Raw genomic sequence first — 18,992 nt, 5'->3', positions numbered from 1 at the left:
ATGGTTCGTGAGTTCGAGCCCCGCGTCGGGCTCTGGGCTGACAACTCGGAGCTTGGAGCCTGTTTCAGATTCTGTGTCTCCCTCTCTCTCTCCAAAATAAATAAGAACATTAAAAAAATGCAAAAAAAAAAACAAACCAAAAAAACCAAGAGGTGCCTCTAGAACGGGTCTAGCCACGGCCTGACCTACCGATTGTACAGTGGATCCCCAGGGCCTTAGGGTCAGGGCACCCACACAGGGCAAGCCCTGGGTCACTCCCAGGTCTCCAAGCTCAGTGGTGCCTGTCTGGATATGGAGTGTTCTTTGGGTGGAGCGAGGGGTCAGGATGGAACATTCCCAGCGAGGACCTGGGAACTGGGGGATTCTGGGCCTGCCCTGTGAAGCCCGGGGAGGGCCTGACATAGCCCCAAGGGACAACTGACACAGGAGAAGGAGGTGAAATCAGGCCTCAAGGCTGCGAAGGGCCAGACCTTAGAGAGCTGCAGCCTGGGAGGCCCAGTGGTGGCTGGGAGGGTCCCTTCAGTTCTGAGGGTGGGAGGGGGCAGCTGGAGTGGGCAGGACCTGACCAGCCTGGCTGGAGGGTGGGGCGCAGTACGGTTCTGCGGTTGAATGGAGGGCAGGGAAGGCTCCCCAAGCCTAGGCCCTGGAGGGGACAGCAAGGGGAGGCTGGAGAAGATGGGGGGCTGAGGGGCTGGAGGCAAGTGGCTCACCCCAGCCCAGCGTTGGCATCTGAGATCGGGGACTGTGGGTGGAGGTGCAGGGAGTCAGAGCACAAGTTCCGGGAGGAGGGCCTGGCGGTCTAGAAAGAGCACTAGGCCTAGGCCTGGGGCAGTCTGAGCCCGCACGGTGGGAAGCCTGGCCCTGGTGCCCCTTCTCCCCCGCCCCCGCACCTATGTGAGTAGCCCCACAGGCTACACGGCCAAACACGGGGAGGGTAGGCAGCCCAATTATAAGAGATTGACAGCCCAAAGGAAATAATCCCTAACGGTAGGTTTCAGGCACCAGGCAGGGCAGAGGAGTAAACCTGATCGTGTTGGGCCTAACTCTGACAGCAGGTGCAGGAAAGAGCCTGCAGGCTGTGTGATCACGCGCAGGTGGCTGGGCGCCCGCCCCGCCCTTTCTCCGCCCGCTCCCCTTGCCCCCCCTTACCCACCTTGACTCTCCTGCGCGGGGCAAGAGGAGCCCATGCTGCAGACCCCAGAGAGGACCAGAGACCAGCTGGAAACCAACATTTTATTGAGCTCTCCTACCCCTCCCAAATCTATTCCAGCAGATTCTTTGCTGCGGGCATCACAGACACGGGGGTGCGGCCAGCACTCCCCCCGTTGCCCGCCGTGTGACCGACCTGCTAGAGGAAGGACCGGCCACTGCGCGGTGTGGGACCCGGAGAGCAGGCCCAGCCAGGCCTTGGCGCGGGCAGTTACCCAGTAACGACCCCAGAGGTATAATGAATTCATTTCTCTTACAAAAAGAAAAAGAAAAAACTAGTATGAAACCTCAGTAGTGTCCCAGCACTCAGAGTTTAAATATAAAAAAAAAAAGGGATCATCAGAAAACAGTTAAAAAGACAACAAAACCAACTGAGGCCACCTCCAGGGTGGTGGTCAGGGGGGGCGAGGCCAGCCCCGCCCCCGTGCTGAGCAGCAGGGGACAGTCACTGGAGGAGGTGGAGCCCCCAGCCCAGCAGCAACACCAGCAGCAGCAGGGACAGCGCCAGCCCGCGCCCCGAGTTGGGGGACACCTGTGGGACGAAGGGGGAGGGGGAGGGGGAGAGAGGTGAGGACCTCCAGCCTGGAACAGGGGTGCCCATTCCACAACGCCTCCTACGCCGGCTCCGCGGACACGGGGATGAGCCCCGCGTGGTGGACGTTGGGTGGGAAGAACGAGTCAGGGAAGGTGGGGGACACAGGAGCGCCCCGCTCCGAACGGGACAGGTCTGGGCCGAGGTGGCCAGAAAGAGAGCACAGGTGGGGTGGGGCAAAGGCCCCCGAGGACACGGCAGAGGAGGAGAAGCCAGGCCACCCGGGCTGCCAGTCTGCTGGGGACTTGGGCCCCGGAGGAAGGAGGAGGGGTGAGGAGAGGTGCTCAGGGGGAGGAGGCGCCTGCTGGGCAGAGGAGGGAGGAACCAGTCACGTCTGCCCAACGAAGCACGAGGGCAGGCGGGGACGCCGGCAAACACGGTCCTGAATTCGAGCATGGAGTCCTCAAAGCCAGAGGCCTCTGGGACCGGGCACGAGTAGCGAAGAGGAGAAGCAGGCAAGACAAGACAACAGGGAGTCAGTGGGGTCTGTGGCGCCCCGAGAGGACATGCCCCAGGGAGCGTGTCACCACGTGCAGGAGGGGAACAAGTCAAGGTCACGAGATCTTACCCTGTTCCTGAGGGTCAGGAAGCCCCAGATCCGTATGTTCTCCCTGAGGTTGGCCAGACCATCCATGAGACTTCTGAGAACACCTCTCAGGCCCGTCTGGTTGTAGGTGAAGGCCAAGCTGGGAGACAAATGGGAGGGGAGGCGGGGCCATTACTGCAGGAACAGGGACAGAGACGGCCTTCATCTCAGGGCACCCCTGTGGGGAGCAGAGGGCCTCGTCCCCTCGCGTCCACCGCCAGCCTATCCCCCTTGGTTCCATGGATGAGGGCCTCTCTCCATGGGCGGTTTCTGGGCCTAAAATTCATCCAGCTTCCTGTTTCCTTCCCCCGCCCCCCAGGCCACTGGGGGTTTGGTCTGGTTTCTGGAGCTGGCCCTGTGGAAAATGCTCCTCTGCCCGCAGGCCCAAGGAGGCAGGTCCAGGGGAGCACGTCCTCCGTCCAGAGGATCTTTGTTGTGATGGAGGCCCAGGCTCGCCAACAGAAGGCTGCCTCTCTGGGGACCAAGAAGAAACCACTCTCACTCTGGTCTCGAACACCCCCACCTTGAGAAATTCTGGGAGGTTCTGAGAACCCACAGAGATGCTGGCAGGTCGTGAAGGCACAGCGTGCTCAGGACAGATGCCTCCGCGCAGGACGCACAGACAGCTCCCCCCGAGCACACTCGGCATTCCCCATCAGTACGTGAGGTCAAGGCCCTTTTGGAAACGTTCAGCCTCAGCTCAATGAGGAAGCAGAGAAAGGCACTCGGGTTCCGCTCGTCTGGTGCCCACGAGCAGGGGCTGCGGGCTCGGGGCTGCCTGGGAGGGGAGCGATTTCCTCCCAGGGCCTGGGGGCGCCACTCACCTGTACACGGCCATCCCGGGCAGCTCGCCAACGCGGGGCATCATCCACCGCCCCTCCATCTCGTCCCCGATGAAGGCCAGCCGCATGGCCACATCGTCGGGGCTGTTGCTGCAGGGAGGGCACGGGGAATAGGGGTGTGGTTGTGCACTGACCCCACACACCCAGGCCCACCAGGCACCGGGCCCGGGTTCTTGGGGAGGCCAGGGGCAACAGAGCGAGGTGTGGGAGCAGAGAACCTGCCAGTGAGAAAAAGCCAGCGAGGCCCCGTCCGCAGGTGCATTCCCTGACATGCAGGCCCCTTGAGGGAGGGCAGGGAGCCATTTAGCGCCTTCGTGAACAGCGCGTTGCCCCCCCCACCCCGTTCCAGCCTCCCCCTCCCCTCCAAGGGTAACTCAAGGTTGGAGAGACCACCCAGCGGGGGCTAGGCAGGTTGGGGCTCTGAGCCCCCTGGATCACTGGGACTGGCTTCCTATGAAGCCTCGACTTACCCTCCTCCTGGTGGGAGGGGTTCTAGGACCTGCTCCCTGCTTCCCAATCCTCAAACCTCCTGGTGTCCTCACTCCTTTCAGAAAGGAGGGGCTCCCGGGCCCCTACGCTCACTGATTGGAATCGCGGATGGAAAGAGGTGCCCGCGCTCACACCTGATCTCCAAATCCGACACCTTCCGGGCAGTGGGCCGGCTTCAGCCCTGCTCTCGGGGGTCTGCCCGCACACTCCATCTGGGAATTTCCAGGCAGACAGGCCTCCCAGCGGATCCCGGCTCAGCCCCGGCCACCTGCCCAAGTTTCCCCGGGGTCCGTGCTCTCTTATTCCAGCGGTGCTGAAAGGTCCGATGGAGGGTTGAGGGCCCACCTCTATCCCAATACCCTGTGGGACCTCAGCAAAACACTGCCCCAGGCGGAACGTCCCCTGTTGCCATCTACGAGTGGAGCAGGGACAGAAGAGGAAGCAGGTTTTCAGGTCCCTCCAGCTCTAAGATCCCAACCAGCCCCAGTGCCCAGGTCCAGGGCCTAATAGAGATTAAGAGAATCAATCCTGAGGCCTAAGGCAGAAGAGAACCATCCAGAAGCCAGGGGCTGATCCTGGGAAGACCCCTCCTTTGCCGCCCTAACAGGAGCCATGTGGGAAGTCGCCTCAGGCTCCATCTTGATTTTCTAAAATGTGGAACCAACTCAGAAGGCCGTGAAGAGGCGATCGTGGTCACTGAGGGCCAGGAGACACCCGGCCCTAAAGCCACAGGTCTAAGCCATTTTGGTAGCAGTGCCGAGACCCGTCCTGGGAATATGCTGGATGCCGAGGGCCTCTGTGGGCTGGTTATCAGAGCAGAGCTGCCGGGCCCAGGGCAAGGCCTCCACGACCACACCTAGGGAATTTCCGCTCTGGAGCCCTGCCTAGGGAGTCCACAAGGCCTGCTCTTCTAACCATATCCTGAAAGTCACTGACCAGAAATGGGGGGTGGGGTGGGGCTCCCAGAGGGTTACTGGGACCTACCTGTTAGGGGAGGGCCCAGGATCATAGTACTCCACGAGATCGGTCATGCCAGGAACGTCCAGAACTTCCGGGCCATGCTCCTGCAGGAAGGTGCTCAAAAAGACGTTCCTGGAGAGGGGTCCTGCGTGAGACATTTCTTCCCTGGGGGAGAGAGACACTGACTGAGTCCTGGTGCGTCTAAGCCAACCGGGACTCTCCCGTCCTCACTTTCCCAGCATGCCTTGCAGTTGGTGGGGAGCACATAACCCAGTTCCGGTCAACGAGGCCTCAGAAGTCTGACGCGGGAGTTGAAAGGGAGCGGCCTCAGCCAGGGCGGCTCTTCCCCCTCCTTGCTGCCTTCAACACAGGAGTGAAGGCTGGAGCGGCAGCAGCCATTTTATGACCCCAGGGTGTTGAACATTAAGGATACCCAGCGTGCCAAGAATATGCAGAGGAGACAGGGACAGAGCCCGGCTCTCTGATGGCATGATCCAACACTCGCAAAAACACAAGCCACAGCCAGCCCAGTTGTGGAAGAAAAATAAAACCCAGGGCACACGGGTGGCTCAGTCTGTTGAGCGTCTGACTCTTGATTTCAGCTCCTGGTTTCAGCTCAGGTCATGATCTCACGGTTGGTGAGTTCGAGCCCCACGTCGGGCTCTGTGCGGACGGTGGAGAGCCTGCTTCAGATTCTGTCTCCCTTTTGCTCTGCCCCTCCCCCACTCATTCTCTCTCTGTCTCTCTCCCTCTCAAAATAAACATTAAAAATTAAAAAAAAAAAAAGGTCTTAAAAGAAAAAGAAAACTCAACACGTTCAAATCACCATTCACATATTTAGCACTCCTAGTCCAATTGTGGACTCCCAAGTCGTCGCCGGTGATAGGTAGGATTCTGTGACCCGATTCGCCACAATTTACCCCACGCTGTACCGAACAGCCGTAGGTCCAGAATATGATGAAGGATGTGGACCCAAAGGACCCGAGTTCAAATCCCAGCTGTGTCACTTAGTAGGTGTGATGCTGTGGGAACGGGCACCAATTGTTATGACCTTTGCACTTCAACCCACTGTCTTACGATAACGGCCTGGGCGTTACGATTTTTTCTGATTCTTCACGTTAGCCTGCCCTGAGTTGATAGAACCTTCTCGTCATCTCGTTGGATCCCTCACCTTCAAGGCAGGTATTTAGTAAGAGGACACTGGCGGCTTAGAAAAGTTCAGGATTAAGCCAAGAAGAGAGAGAGTGAAGTCTCACTGCTCCCCAGGTCCAGGGTGGACAATGTTCATCCCTGAATGAACGCGGGGACCCTCCGGGGACACCGGGTCTACGCCAGAGTGCGCACACAACTTGCTTTCGGCATTAAAGGGTGATGACTGGAAACACAAAGACAGGACACAGCTTCACGGGAGCAGAGAAGAGAGTTTGGGTCCTCCAGGTGTTGAAGGGCGAGTCTAGACAGGTTATTCTCAACACAGCATCCAAAACGCAGTCAGATTTGGGCGCGCTGTGATGTCATCAAGGGCGCAGACAGGTATTTGAGATTTGAGGGGCTGGGGCACTCTGGCCTTTGAGAAAGGACACCACACAAGAACAGCATTGTTCCAGAGAGGCTAAATGCCCAGAACTGGCCTCAAGAGGGCTGCTTCGGTTTCCTAAAGGGAAGCCAGTAGGCTCACGTCTGTTCCAGATGAAAGCCCAGCTTGAAAGGCAGCCGTAGCAGGAGCGAGGGCTGGAGAAATCAGACGTGTAAACACAGCCACAACGGCCACAAAGAGCCCGTGGCCTGACATATGTCACCGCACCTGTCAGGGCAGCACCATCCCCTGTGGGCTGAAAGGAGCCGTCGGGTCAGACCTGGTGGGGGGGGGGGGGGTTGCGGGGGTGCTACCACCTGCTGAGGGCACCTGCAGGCCTGAGACCCAGCGACTCCCTCCCACACCATCAGGCCAGCACGCCCCCAACAGGGAGGGTCAGGTGGCATTTCTAAAAACCCAAGGGGCGCCTGGGTGGCGCAGTCGGTTAAGCGTCCGACTTCAGCCAGGTCACGATCTCGCGGTCCGGGAGTTCAAGCCCCGCGTCAGGCTCTGGGCTGATGGCTCAGAGCCTGGAGCCTGTTTCCGATTCTGTGTCTCCCTCTCTCTCTGCCCCTCCCCCGTTCATGCTCTGTCTCTCTCTGTCCCAAAAATAAATAAACGTTGAAAAAAAAAAAAATTTAAAAACCCGAAACGTTGCTGCCAGCAACCTAGCAGCACAGGCACCGTTCTGAGTGCATAATCCTTATTCATCTGTTCCGGGGAACGCTAGGTAGCAGTTAAAAACTACGAGGTGTGGGGCACTTGGCTGGCTCAGTCTCTGGGGCGTGACTCTTGATACCGGGGTCATGAGTTCAAGCCTGACGCTGGGCACAGAGCTGACTTTAAAAAAAAGAAAGAGGAGCGCCTGGGCGGCTCAGCCGGTGAACCGTCCGACTCGTGGTTTCCGCTCAGGCCATGATCTCACGGTTCGTGGGATGGAGCCGGGCGTCGGATGGGCTCTGTGCTGGCCGTGCAGAGCCCGCTTGGGATTCTCTCTCCCTCTCCCTTTCTCCCTGTGCCTCCCCTGCTGGAGCTTTCTTTCAAAATAAACAAACATTAAGGAAAAAAAGAACTCACCAGTGAAATCATTTAGACTGCTGAAATAATAAAAGACGCAGAATATTCAAGCCACGGAACAAAATGCGATCATTTCAAGAGGATCAGAGAAAGACGATTTCTAGCAGATGTGAAATGAACATTCACGTAGGAAACAAAGAGAGTCACCTCTTGGAATCACGGAAGAGTTTCAAGGTTGCCAGATACAAGATCAACACGCAAAAACCAACAGCAACAAGGCAACCAGAAAATACAGTAGCAAATAAATCTGTATTTGCAGACATAGAAGGCTTGCAGTCAGGAATGAATCTGATTTAAAAAAAAATAATGTTTATTTTTGAAGGAGAGACAGAACACGAGTGGGGGACGGGCACAGAGAGAGGGAGACACAGAATCCAAAGCAGGCTCCAGGCTCTGAGCTGTCAGCACAGAGCCCGATGCGGGGCTCGAACCCATGAACCGCGAGATCATGACCTGAGCTGAAGTCAGACGCTTAACCGACTGAGCCGCCCAGGCACCCCTTCCCTGTATCTTTTTTTTTTTTTTCAATGTTTTTATTTACTTTTGAGACAGGGAGAGACAGAGCATGAGCCAGGGAGGGGCAGAGAGAGAGGGAGACACAGAATCTGAAGCAGCCTCCAGGCTCTGAGCTGTCAGCACAGAGCCCGACACGGGGCTCAAACCCACAAACCGCGAGATCATGACCTGAGTTGAAGTTGGACGCTTAACCCACGGAGCCACCCAAGCGCCCCAGGAATGAATCTGATTTTTTTAAACATGACTGGGGCGCCCGGATGGCTCAGTCGGTTGAGCATCCAACTTTGGCTCGGATCACGATCTCGCGATCCGTGAGTTCGAGCCCCGCGTCAAGCTCTGTGCTGACAGCTCAGAGCCTGCTTCAGATTCTGTGTGTCTGCCCCTCCCCTACTCACTCACTTTCTCTCTCTCAAATAAAAATTAAAAAAAATTTTAAATCCTTAAAGCTTTTATGGAGAAAAATGTAAGGGGCACCTGGGTGGCTCAACTGCTTAAGTGTCTGACTCTTGGTTCAGCTCAGGCCATGAACTTGCTGTTTGTGGGTTCAAGCCCCACACTGGGCTCTGTGCTGACAGTGCACAGCCTGCTTGGAATTCTCTCTCCCCCTCTCCCGCTCACTCACTCTGTCTCTCAAAATAAACTTTTAAAACAATTTTAAAAAGGAAAACGTATCAAACTTCAGCAAAGGGCATGAAGGACCCGGAGAGAGACAACTCTCACAGCTGAGCTATTTTAACACCGCACAGAGTCTGAGGACTGAGTACACCCTTCGGCTTGCACTGGGGGTGGCATTTAAGGAATTGGGACCAGGGCCTCTGGCTGCCCCCAGGCCCCAGGGAGCTTGGTGTCTATGCAAATGGCAATCCCCCAAGAAAAGCAGCCCCAGCCCTCATTTGCATCCGCCCCCAGCAGCCCTCACCCTCAACACCACACCCCAGCAAGGGGCCTGCTCTCTCCCCAGAGGCTGCGGTGTGCTCCTATGGAAAGCCCTGCCTCCCCGCAGCCAAGGGGCCACTACGGGACTTCGGTGGGTGGGCACGTAGCCTGAGCCTCCCCTTCATCCACTGTCCCAGCATCCATCTGCCTCCAGCAGACCCTCCCAGGATCCCTGGGCACCAAATGGGAATGGGGCCCCCGAGCCCTGCAGGAGCATGTGCCTGACCAGGGACAGTGGCCACGAGCACCCCAGCTGGCGGGGGTGGGGGCGGGGCGGGCGGGCAGGGGGGAGGCGGAGGCCGGCGTCTCACTGGCTCCAGGGCTGGGTGTGCGGTGGGGTGGGACGGCCCCAGCAGACTGAACTGTTTGGGGGCAGGGTCTACACCGTCCTCTCCTAAGGGTCCCCCGAGCCCACCAGACTGACCTCCAGTCTGAGCTGACCGGGGACAGACACCGGGGACAGGCTCCCCTCTCCAGGTCTGTGCTTGCTCCCTGGAGCTAAGCTTCCAGCATGGGACCCTCTGGACAGGTGGGGGGAGTCTTGGGTGAACCTCCTAACCCCAGTGCTCACTTGCTCGGGCAAGGCCTTCAGTTTCCTCATCTATCAGTTGGGGATTAATGACCCCAAACTAATAGGGTTCATTTTCCAGGCAAGCAGCAGCACAAACTGCCTACGATAATCCAGACTGATGTCTGAGCACCTACTTCTGTCCGGCCCCGACTTGGCCCTGACTTAAGCCCTGTGCAAGGATTCTCAGGAAATGCTCGCCCAGCCAGGCCTGGGTGGGCCTTAGGGCTATAGATCTGAGGGGGAGAAATCAGAGTGTGGTCAGGGAGGTGGGAGCCAAGGTCCCTGAAGCAGTCCCACCGCCCCAGGGGAGCCCAGAGCTGGTCACCTCCCGCCCGGCTCTTCTGTAGATGCCCAGCCGGCCTCCAGTCTCCACCAGAATCTCTCCAATCTGATCTCCGTGCAGCAGCCTCAGATCTGACCCGGCCACCGCTCCACTCGGCTCCCCAGTCCCCTCGGGAGCTGTGGCATGTGGCTATCAGGGCCCTCTCTTCTCCCCCTGGCCACCTCGCCGGCCCCAGCACTGCCAATCCAACCTTGGCCAAGGTTCCCACACACTTAAGACCACGTGCTTCCGTGAACCACGCTCTGCCGAGAGCTCGGCCCCCGGCACTGCCTTCCTAGGTCCTCTGAGCCAGGCTAGGGGGGCGCTCAGGGAGCTCAGGCAGCCCCTGTCCCTGGTCCCTTCTATCTCCAACCGACCACACTGAGTTGCTGTTTCTTCCTCTTTGGGGGTTTAGCGCATGGACTCTCTGTGCCTCCAGCTTCTCCCCCTTCTAAATGAGGATACTTGGGCGCCTGGGTGGCTCAGCCGGTTAAGCCTCCGACTCCAGCTCAGGTCATGGTCTCATGGTTCGTGGGTTCGAGCCCCGCGTCAGGCTCTGTGCTGACAGCTTCAGATTCTGTGTCTGTGTCTCTCTCTCTGACCCTCCCTCGCTCATGCTCTGTCTCTCTCAAACTAAATAAAACATTAAAAAAATTTTTTTTAAATAAAAAAATAACAACCGAGAGATAAAAGAGTAATGTTAATGTCCCGACACCAACACCACGTAAGGTGACAAACCGGGCGCTTGCCATCGTCACTGATCCCTGGCTTCCGGCACACGGCACAGAGCACGTTTGTCAAATGACCAGACAAAGGCCATTACTGAGGTCACTGGTGGCCCAGGGGCCTGCACTGCTCTTAAGCATCTATTTTTCTTCCAGCAGATTTGCAAAAAGGCAGGCGCACCTAGCCATGCGTCCCCACCCAGGCTGCAGCCCACACGCTCACCCTCCTACACATTCCGTGGAAACACCAGCCAGGAGCGCTCTTTTACTGGCAGAGCTGGGGATGCCAATCTCGCCTCTGGGCAGAAGAGTGCAGCCCACACAGCCACAAGGACACCTGCGGGGCTTGGGAGATGGTGAGGGGTGGGCTCTGGACCCAGCAGCCTGCAGTTTCCTGAGTCTCCCCAAGCCCAGCCTTGCCATGTGTCCCTGCATGCCTTGGAACAGGTGGCCACACCCCTGGAGCCCCATCAATTCCCACAGGTCACTGGAGTCCTGGGTACGGGGCCAGTGGCTGCGGGGTGGACCCAGCCGAGAAACCCTGGGTCCTCAGTTCAGTATTTTTCCATCGGGGCTTCCCACCCACACCTGACCCAATCCCCAGCCCTGCCGCTGCCCACGACGGGGGTGGGGTCCTGGTTTACAGAGCACCCAGCGCTCAAAGCATCACGTGCTCGCTCAAGCATTAAAGCCCTGACCTCAGCCGAGACAGACCCAGGTTCCTTCCAGTCCCAGTTCTGCCACCGCTGTGTGACCAGGACCAGTCACCTAATTCTGAGCCTAGCTCAGAGAGGGCTCTTCTGCATGGAAATAGCACACCCTCCAGAGCAAAGAGTAAGATTAACAGATACAGCTGTTGCCCCCTTTCTGCCCCGCAGCAGGGGTTCCAAAGCTGGTTAAGGAATCAACAAACCCAGGAGAGTGGGAGATTAGTATCTACCAAAGTAGCAAGTGCACAGAACCTTTGGTTTCTAGGACTGTTCCTGTACAGACCCCTGCATGTACCCGGCAGCCTTGAAAAACATAAGCAACCAACCTGTGAGCGCTGATGTGCCAGGATCTTGAAAGCACATGGCTACATGCACACAGCAGGGAACAGAACAGCTCGTAACTGTAACTGTATTGCCCAGCGTGTGTAAACAATAAAGGACATAAACAGACAAACACTTCTATCTGCACAGATCATCTCCTGAAAGAGGCAAGGAGATTAGTGAAGAGGGGAAGGGGTCGCTCTGGGACAGAGCAGGGGCGGGGAAGGGGACTGAATCTTTTTAACTATACGCTTTTGTGTTCTCGAACCTTTACTATCACCCACGTGCTGTGATCGTAGATTCAAAAAATAAAGCAAAAACTGTTCTGGGGTTAACAGCTGGAATTTTTCTGAAATGGAAATAATTTGTCTTAAGGGTCTATTTCAGGAATCAAGTCGCCAACCCACCCTCCCCACCTGGTGGGGGAAGTCTGGCCTCCAGCCTCCACCCTTAGGAACCTGCAGATGCCCAAAACCGCTCCTCTGAGGCAGGCAGGGCTCACTTCCCTTGAGTGATGGAGAAATTAACTGGGGGGGGGGGGGGGGGAGGGGGGGAGACAGGGAGCAGCGAGAGAAAAAGGAGAGAGAAGGAAAGAGGCAGAAAGGGGTTTCAGGTAGAAAGACAAGCTGGAAATTCACCCCTGGAGGGTTGTGGGAGTTGTTCGGTGATCCGGAAAGTGGCAGCTTGGAATGGGCCCCGGGAGCCACAGCCCCGCAGCCCTCCACCCCCGGAACCCCCGCGCAGATGCTGGCCTGACCCACTTGAACCCAGGTGGCCCATCTCGGCTTGGCCTCTGTGGCCTCGGGCAAGGACTGTCCTCTCTGGGCCTGCTGCTAAGGGCTCTCGGGGATCCCACGTCCTTCTTGTGTGCAGCTGCTGAGCCCAGCCTCCCTCAGGAGGAGGTGTCTGCCCCACTTCACCGACGGGGGATCAGGAAGGTTGAGAACGGAAATTCGGAGCCTCTCGGCCACCCAATCTTGCTCCCCACCCCCGGGCTCCAAAAATACATCGGGCTAGCAACGCAGGTTGACGATACTAGAAAAAGGAAGGCAGCTTTGACAATTACGAGAAAAAAAAGCCTTGCTGGGGCCTGAAACGTCAGATAAGTTTCCCCACTGAACAGTGACGCAACGGGCATGCTGGGGCCGTGTGCAGGGCCCAGTCACGGCCCGATACATCGTTGAGCATCGTGCCTTCCGAGCACATGAGCGGGGAGGCTGGCATGACGGCGAATGTAAACCACGCATGTGCAGTATTCGGCATCAGGCACTTTACAGGCCTGACTCTTCTGGGAGGCAGAGGAACATCACCCACCACTCAGATGAGGTTTAGAACTGGGAAGGGCTTGTCCCGCACCCGAGGCGAGGGCGGGAGCTGCCATCAAACCTGGCCTCCGACTCGAGACACTTTCTTGGCCGCTGCAGCCGGCTTAGGTCAAAGTCCGGCGGGAGTCTGCTCAGGCTTGATTCAACTCCAGGTCCCCGGAGCCCCAAGCTGGGCCCGATTCATCAGTACGCTCAGGAATGTTTGCTAGTGGAAATGATGCAAAACCAGTGCATCATTCCCCGCCCCCTCCCCCGCCATCCCATCCACACCCGGTCAGGTCGGCCACCCCGAAAATGGAAAGAGGTGGGTCGGCGTGGCAACAGGGAAAGAAGTCATGGCAAGAAGAGGATCCTCTGTGATGCATTTATGCAAATACCCACGTCTCACTGCTTCTGTTCATTACCTATGCACAGGGACACTGTGCCACGGGGCACTCGGCTGCTGGGCCACCTGGGTCCTAGTCCAGCTTGCCCGTTTGGCTCTGGACAAGTTCCTTAGCCCCTCTGGACCCCTAACTCCGCGTTTGGAAAACAGGCCTCGGGGAGATTTTCTTTTATGTCCTTTCCTGCTCAAGACACTCCAACCTAGAGAAAGTACAACACAAGAATTCTCTTGGCGACTGATTTTGCAATTGGCTTTACCCCAGTTTGCTGTGCTGTGGATGTTTGTGCCCACTCCCAAGTTCACACGTTGAAAACCTAATGCAGAGGGTGACAGTATCGGGAGGCGGGGTCTTTGAGAGGCAATTAGATCAGGCAGGCTCCACTAATGGGATTAGTGCTCTTTTTTTCACGTTTATTTATTTCGAGAGAGAGCTCGCACATGCACCAATAGGGTGGGGGGTGGGGCACAGAGAGAGAATCCCCAGCAAGCTCTATCCTGTTAGCATGGGGCTCGAACCCAGGAACCAAGAGATCATGACCTGAGCTGAAATCAGGAGTGGGATGCTTTCGACTTCACGTCAGGTCATGATCTCACAGTTTGGGAGTTCAAGCCCCACATCGGGCTCTGTGCTGACAGCTCAGAGCCTGCTTCGGATTCTGTGTCTGTCCCTCTTTCTCTGTCCCACCCCAGTTGTGCTATCTCAAATATTAAAAAAAAAAAAAAAGTCGGACGCTTAACCGACGACAGAGCCACCCCGGCACCCCAGGATCAGTGTTCTTCTAAAAGAGGCCCAGGAAAGCTCCCTTCCGGTCCCCCAGTCCCCCACTCAAGGATACAGGAAATCTGTGGCACCCTGACCTTGGATTTCCAGTCTCCAGAACCGTGAGAAATAAATTTGTGGTTTATAAACTACCCAGGCTGTGGTGTTTTGTTATAATACACAGTTCAATAGAGTGAACAGAAAGCAGGTGTGGAAACAGGGCAAGGAGAATCCAAGGGATCCCAAAGTCCTCCTTGGTATCCAAAAGGGGACCCAAGTGGATCCCTGTGCTTTTCCATCACCATTAGAAAGGACAGGGTGCCAAGATACTACCTGGGCCTGCAGTTTTCAAGTTTAAAAAGCATGTATTTAAAATGAGTTCTGGCGGCGGTGGGGGTGCCTGGCTGGATCGGTCAGTGGAGCATGTTACTCTCGATCCGGGGGTTGTGAGTTCAAGCCCCACGCTGGGTGCAGAGATTACTTAAAATATAAAATTTTTTAAAAATGAAAATAAAATCTTTAGGGGTTCCTGAGTGGCTCAGTCTAAGCATTGGTTTTGATGACCTCACCGTTTAGGAGTTCGAACCCTGCATTGGGCTCCGGCTGCCTGCTTCTGATCCTTGGTCTTTCTCTCTGCCCCTCCCCTGCTCTCTCTTGCTCTCAAAATATAAACATGAAAAATAAATAAATAAAATCATTAAAGAAGCATTAACTAATTACAATAAGTTCTTACCATGTGTTTAAAAGGAGTCAAAGACAGTGCCCTGCTAGGCCTGAGGTCTGAAGGGCCCAGGGAGAGAGACACAGCCCTCAGGGATCCTTTCTTCCAGAGTTTTGGGTGTTCCCTCAGTGTAGAGGAGTTTTAATTACTCCCCGAATCCTGGTCAGTAGTTTTGGGGACTCCCATTTCCTCCCTAGGACAAAGTCCTCAGGTCCCCAGAGGCCAGCCACCCTGGCCCTTTTGAACCCTCAACCTGACCTTCTGGCCTCCTTCTGCCTCCCCAGGCTGGCATGGCGGGGGGGGGGGGGGGGGATGCCTGCTCCTTCTTTCAGACCCAGCCCAGAGCCCACCTCCTCTCTGCCCTCCCCAAGACAGAATTAACTGCCCCTCATCTGAGTTATCCCAGCACCTTGGGCAAACAGACCTGGATTGGGCACCTAGCCCATTGATAGTCTCATTAAATGTTTACCTGTCTGTCTGCCCCAGTTCAGAGCAGGGACCTAGTGAACAGGGACAATGAGGGGGCAGGGGAGGCAGGTAATAGACTGTAAAACCGATCGAGGGACAGATCACAGGGACAAGCAATTCCTGGCTAGGAGACCCTCACCTTTTGAGAGCCCACTAGGAAGGGCAGTTGTGGAGGAGGCGGAGGCTGCGTGCATTGTATACAGTCAGTGCTCCCTAATGAGAAACCATCACGAACCTGGGACCCGGGGCTCGGGAGAGGTGCATACCATGCTAACCACCTCCCAGTCAGAGCTGGGATTTTCCTGATGCGTCACTGTCTGCGTATGGGCAGTCCGGCAGATCGGTGCCCTCCCCTTCTGAACTCTGCCTCTTCTGAGCTCCAAGCCACAGGCACACGAGTGCCAACCTGGGGTGGGGGTGGGGGGGCAGGAACTCGCCAGCCTAAAACTTCATGTCACAGTGACGCCCCCCCAAGTAGCCAGACGGGTCGCTCTTCGCTACCAAGCTTGCACTTTCCTCTCAGTCCGGGTGACAAGGTACCTTCTCCCACCTCCAGAAAAACAGGTTTACCGTGCGCTGCCCGGCAAGGCCCGGTGGGTGTTTTGTATTGTCACATCCTAATATTGACACTACGAAAATCAGCTGCCCACCCAGCCCCGGCCTCGCTCCCGCCGGCCTCGGTGCCAACAAGGAACTGGGGGCCGTGGCCTTATTTGCTTACATTCTGTATGTCTCCCAGGGCCTGGCCCCGGCCAACCAGCGGCAGGACAAAAAGTTGAGGGAGTGGCTGCCTGTGTCCACTCCGGACCCGCTGCAGGCTTCCTGGCCGCGACCCACAATAAAACCCGAGCGTGCCGGGAACTTCCTTGAAACCTCTTGGAATTGTTCTGAGCAGGGAGAACAAACAGCCGGACTCTCGTGGGATCCACTAGGTTGGAGGCAAGGGGAAGCAAGAAGCCATTAATTGTCTACAAACTTAATAGGGTTCGCTAAAAACAGGATGCTTTCCAGGGAGAGGGGAAAATACCTCGGGGGTCAGCTTCAAGGCTCACCAGCGGATGGAGCCATCCCCCAGCAGCCCCTTCCATAGGTTAGAGGGCCGATCGGAAGAGAACTGAACTGGGCTGACACTGCTCGCTGCTTTCTTTGCAGCTCCGTGAACCCAGCTTTCATACCCACCTAATAGCACTTAAGATACGGGGGCTCCTGGGTGGCTCAGTGGGTTAAGCGGCCCACTTGGGCTCAGGTCATGATCGCGCAGTCCGTGAGTTCGAGCCCCGCGTCGGGCTCTGTGCTGACAGCTCGGAGCCTGGAGCCCGCTTCAGGTTCTGTGTCTCCCTCTCTCTCTGTCCCTCCCCCGCTCATGCTCACTCTCAAAACTGAATAAACATTAAAAAAAAAAAAAAAAAACCTTAGGATAATTAACACGCATACAACCCTCCATCCAGCTTCTTCCCAGCATGCCCAGGCTGTGAGCTGCTGGGGATACTCCACTAAGGGTGACATTTGGTCCTCCTGTTCTCATGGAGCTGCAGGCCAGGGTCACTAAGCACAAAAGGGTAGCACAATCTCTTTAGTGTCCCGAGAAAATGTAAACTGGGGTCCTTGCTCAGAGGCACTGGCAGAAAGAGAGGAAGGGCTGCACCTTTGATGAGGTAATCAGGAAAGACTGCTCAGAGGAGGCAGCATGGAACCGAGATAGGGAAGAGATGACGAGTCTGAGACCCACATGCCCCTAGGGACTGCGCTAAGTCTATCATCACTCCTTTTCTTTCAGGCCTCTCGCCATCCCATAGAGGGCCTCACAGGATCCCTGGTGCTCGCAGAAACATCCTTGCCGAGGTAGTTCCCACCAAAAAAAGGGGGGGAAAAAAAGTCACCTGGCAGCCATCTTAGAAGGTTGATGAAACAGGTTTCTTGCCCAGAGGGCGTTCTGAGGCCCTGGCTGAAAGCCCACACCCTGGAAGCCAGTCTCCCCAGATGCTTTAGACACTTTAAACCAAAAACAGGCAAAAATAAACTTGTATCGCGTAAGGCTGGTAAAGCTCAAGCGGCCACAGCCAAAGCCATCAGTGACAGCCCTGTGACCTTGAGGTTAAAATGGTGGGAAATCCCCCAAATCCTGGAGCGGGAAGGCAAGAGGGGCGGCACCAGCCGGGTGCTGAAGCTGGGATCCAGACCCAGCTACAGCCTCAGACAGACCATTTAAAGAGCCAGTGCAAAACCACACTAGTAAACTCCTACGATGCGCCACTCCGAAGAATCACCCCAACGGCATGCCCAAGGTAAGTAGAAATAAGGTTGGAGTGTTCACTCTAAGGGAGGCCACAGACAGCCACCATCACTTGGGTGGGCGTTGCCCACACCTGGTGGGAAGCCTCGCAGACCCATTTCACAGAACGGGCAAACTGAGGCTCAGAAGGCCGAGGGGCCCGTCTAAGACAGACACCGTTGGAAAGTGGCCGGGTGGAGAGGTCTGGCGGGGCTTCCAGACAACGGCTCTGGGCTTTCTGCCTTGACGGCTTGCAGGCCGCCTCCTGGAACCAACTCTCCATGCGCAAACGAGGCCGGCACAGAGCTCCCCTGTGCGCCCCCCTCCTCGCGCGGGAAGGAGAAAGCTGATAAGCCTCCCTTCCTGGGGAGCTGGAGCGCAGCTCGAAGAAGACCCGCTCCAGGGCCCGGCCACGGTAGGTGCTGGGGAAAGTGTTACAACCGCAGCAGCAGCAGCAACAACGTCCCGCCCCCGCCGCCCCCCCACCCCGGGGTGGCTCCTGCCAGCGAAAATTACAGTAACGATTAACGGTTTTACAAAGCGGTTTCGCGCCCAGGAGGCCGGGGCTCGTAGCGAAAGCAAACCAAGGCCGGCGCACACCGCCCCCCCCCCCCACACACACACCAAGCGTCCCCGGCCTTGTTTTGGCCGCGCGGGGCTGGCGGCGGGACCCCTCCGGGCCACCGGCTGGACCGCGCCCGCGGCCCCTCCAGCGGGTCTGCGACGCCGGCGGGCGCACCTGTGCGGGCGGAGGGCAGGTGCCGGGCGGCGGCCGCGCCCCCGCTCCGCGCGCAGTTCCTGTTCCGGACTTCCCCGCGGCCACAAGAAAGCCCTTCTCCGGCCCCTGGCAGGTGCGCGGCGACTCGGGGCGCCCCGGGTCCCGGCGGGGGCCAGCGCCCGACGCCATCTTCCCGGACTCCGGGTGGACACCGGGCCGTGCGGCCGGGGACTGGCCCGGTTCGCGGGCGGTGGGAGCCGGGCCCCGGGAGGCCGAGCCGGTGGGCGGTGCGGGGCGACGGGGCATCCGGCCCTCGGGGCGGGGCGCCCCATTACACGGAGGCGGAGACTGAGGCCCGCGCGGGCTGCGGCTGGTACAGTCGCCGGCGGGGACCTGGAGACCCCGCCAGAGAGGGTGCGTTACGCAGCCAGCGTCCCGAAACGTCGCCCGAAAGTGACACACCGACAGCTGCCCGGGACGGAAAACCCTGGGCACAGGTCCCCCACCTTCCAGCCGCTCTCTGCGCGCTCACCTGCCGGGCTCGGGCTTGGCGCGGGGGCGCAGGGCAGAGGGGCTGGGGCCACAGCCGGGGGGCGGCAGGGCTCGGACTCACCTCGAGTCGGAGGTGGCGGTGGCGGCGGGGGCGATGGTGGCGGCGTCCGGAGCGCTCGGGCCGGGAAGCGTATTGTCTGCGGCCGCCGGCCGGCGCGCGAGCGTATAAACCGCCGGGCCCCGCCCCGGCCCGCCCCCGGGGCCGCCTCCCCGGAGAGGAGCTCGGAACCCACGACCCGGGTCCCAGTGGTAACAGAACTGCTACAAGTGTGATGTTTACTTGTTTGCTGCCTGCCCGCGGCCGTCTGCAAGCTTGTTTGGCGTGTGCGCGGGTTCCCCGCACGGCGGTGCGCACAGTG

The 18,992-nt window shown here is 57.8% G+C and overlaps 1 protein-coding gene across 2 annotated transcripts; it reads right to left on the bottom strand.

The window, feature by feature from the left end:
- Positions 1-1,219: 1,219 nt before the first annotated feature.
- On the bottom strand, positions 1,220-18,764 carry BIK (BCL2 interacting killer). Of its 2 annotated transcripts, XM_047066536.1 has the most exons (5): positions 18,695-18,764; positions 4,703-4,843; positions 3,212-3,319; positions 2,370-2,487; positions 1,220-1,741 (listed from the first exon to the last, which is right to left on the bottom strand). In XM_047066536.1, the coding sequence occupies exons 2-5, from the start codon at positions 4,834-4,836 to the stop codon at positions 1,655-1,657; spliced, it is 447 nt and encodes a 148-aa protein (XP_046922492.1). In that variant the 5' UTR covers positions 4,837-4,843; positions 18,695-18,764; the 3' UTR covers positions 1,220-1,654. The 2 variants fall into 2 exon arrangements, with proteins under 2 accessions (XP_046922492.1, XP_046922491.1); XM_047066535.1 differs by lacking the exons at positions 4,703-4,843; positions 18,695-18,764 and having other exon boundaries at positions 3,212-3,548.
- Positions 18,765-18,992: the final 228 nt, after the last annotated feature.

The sequence above is a fragment of the Lynx rufus genome, unplaced genomic scaffold, assembly GCF_022079265.1.
Source record: "Lynx rufus isolate CCGP_SWC_20201006 ecotype Redwood Valley unplaced genomic scaffold, mLynRuf1.p SCAF_7, whole genome shotgun sequence".
In the NCBI taxonomy this organism is placed as follows: Eukaryota; Metazoa; Chordata; class Mammalia; order Carnivora; family Felidae; genus Lynx; species Lynx rufus.
The sequence above is the reverse complement of the archived record's forward strand: the minus strand, read 5'-3'. Positions and strand labels throughout refer to the sequence as shown.

Coding starts and splice junctions, on each gene's coding strand:
- BIK (XM_047066535.1), bottom strand. CDS start 3,501: ATGTCAGGGAATGCACCTGCGGACGGGGCCTCGCTGGCTTTTTCTCAC. Junction 2,488..3,211: donor CCCGGGATGGCCGTGTACAG/GTGAGTGGCGCC, acceptor TTTGTCTCCCAG/CTTGGCCTTCACCTACAACC. Junction 1,742..2,369: donor TCCTGACCCTCAGGAACAGG/GTAAGATCTCGT, acceptor TTCGTCCCACAG/GTGTCCCCCAACTCGGGGCG.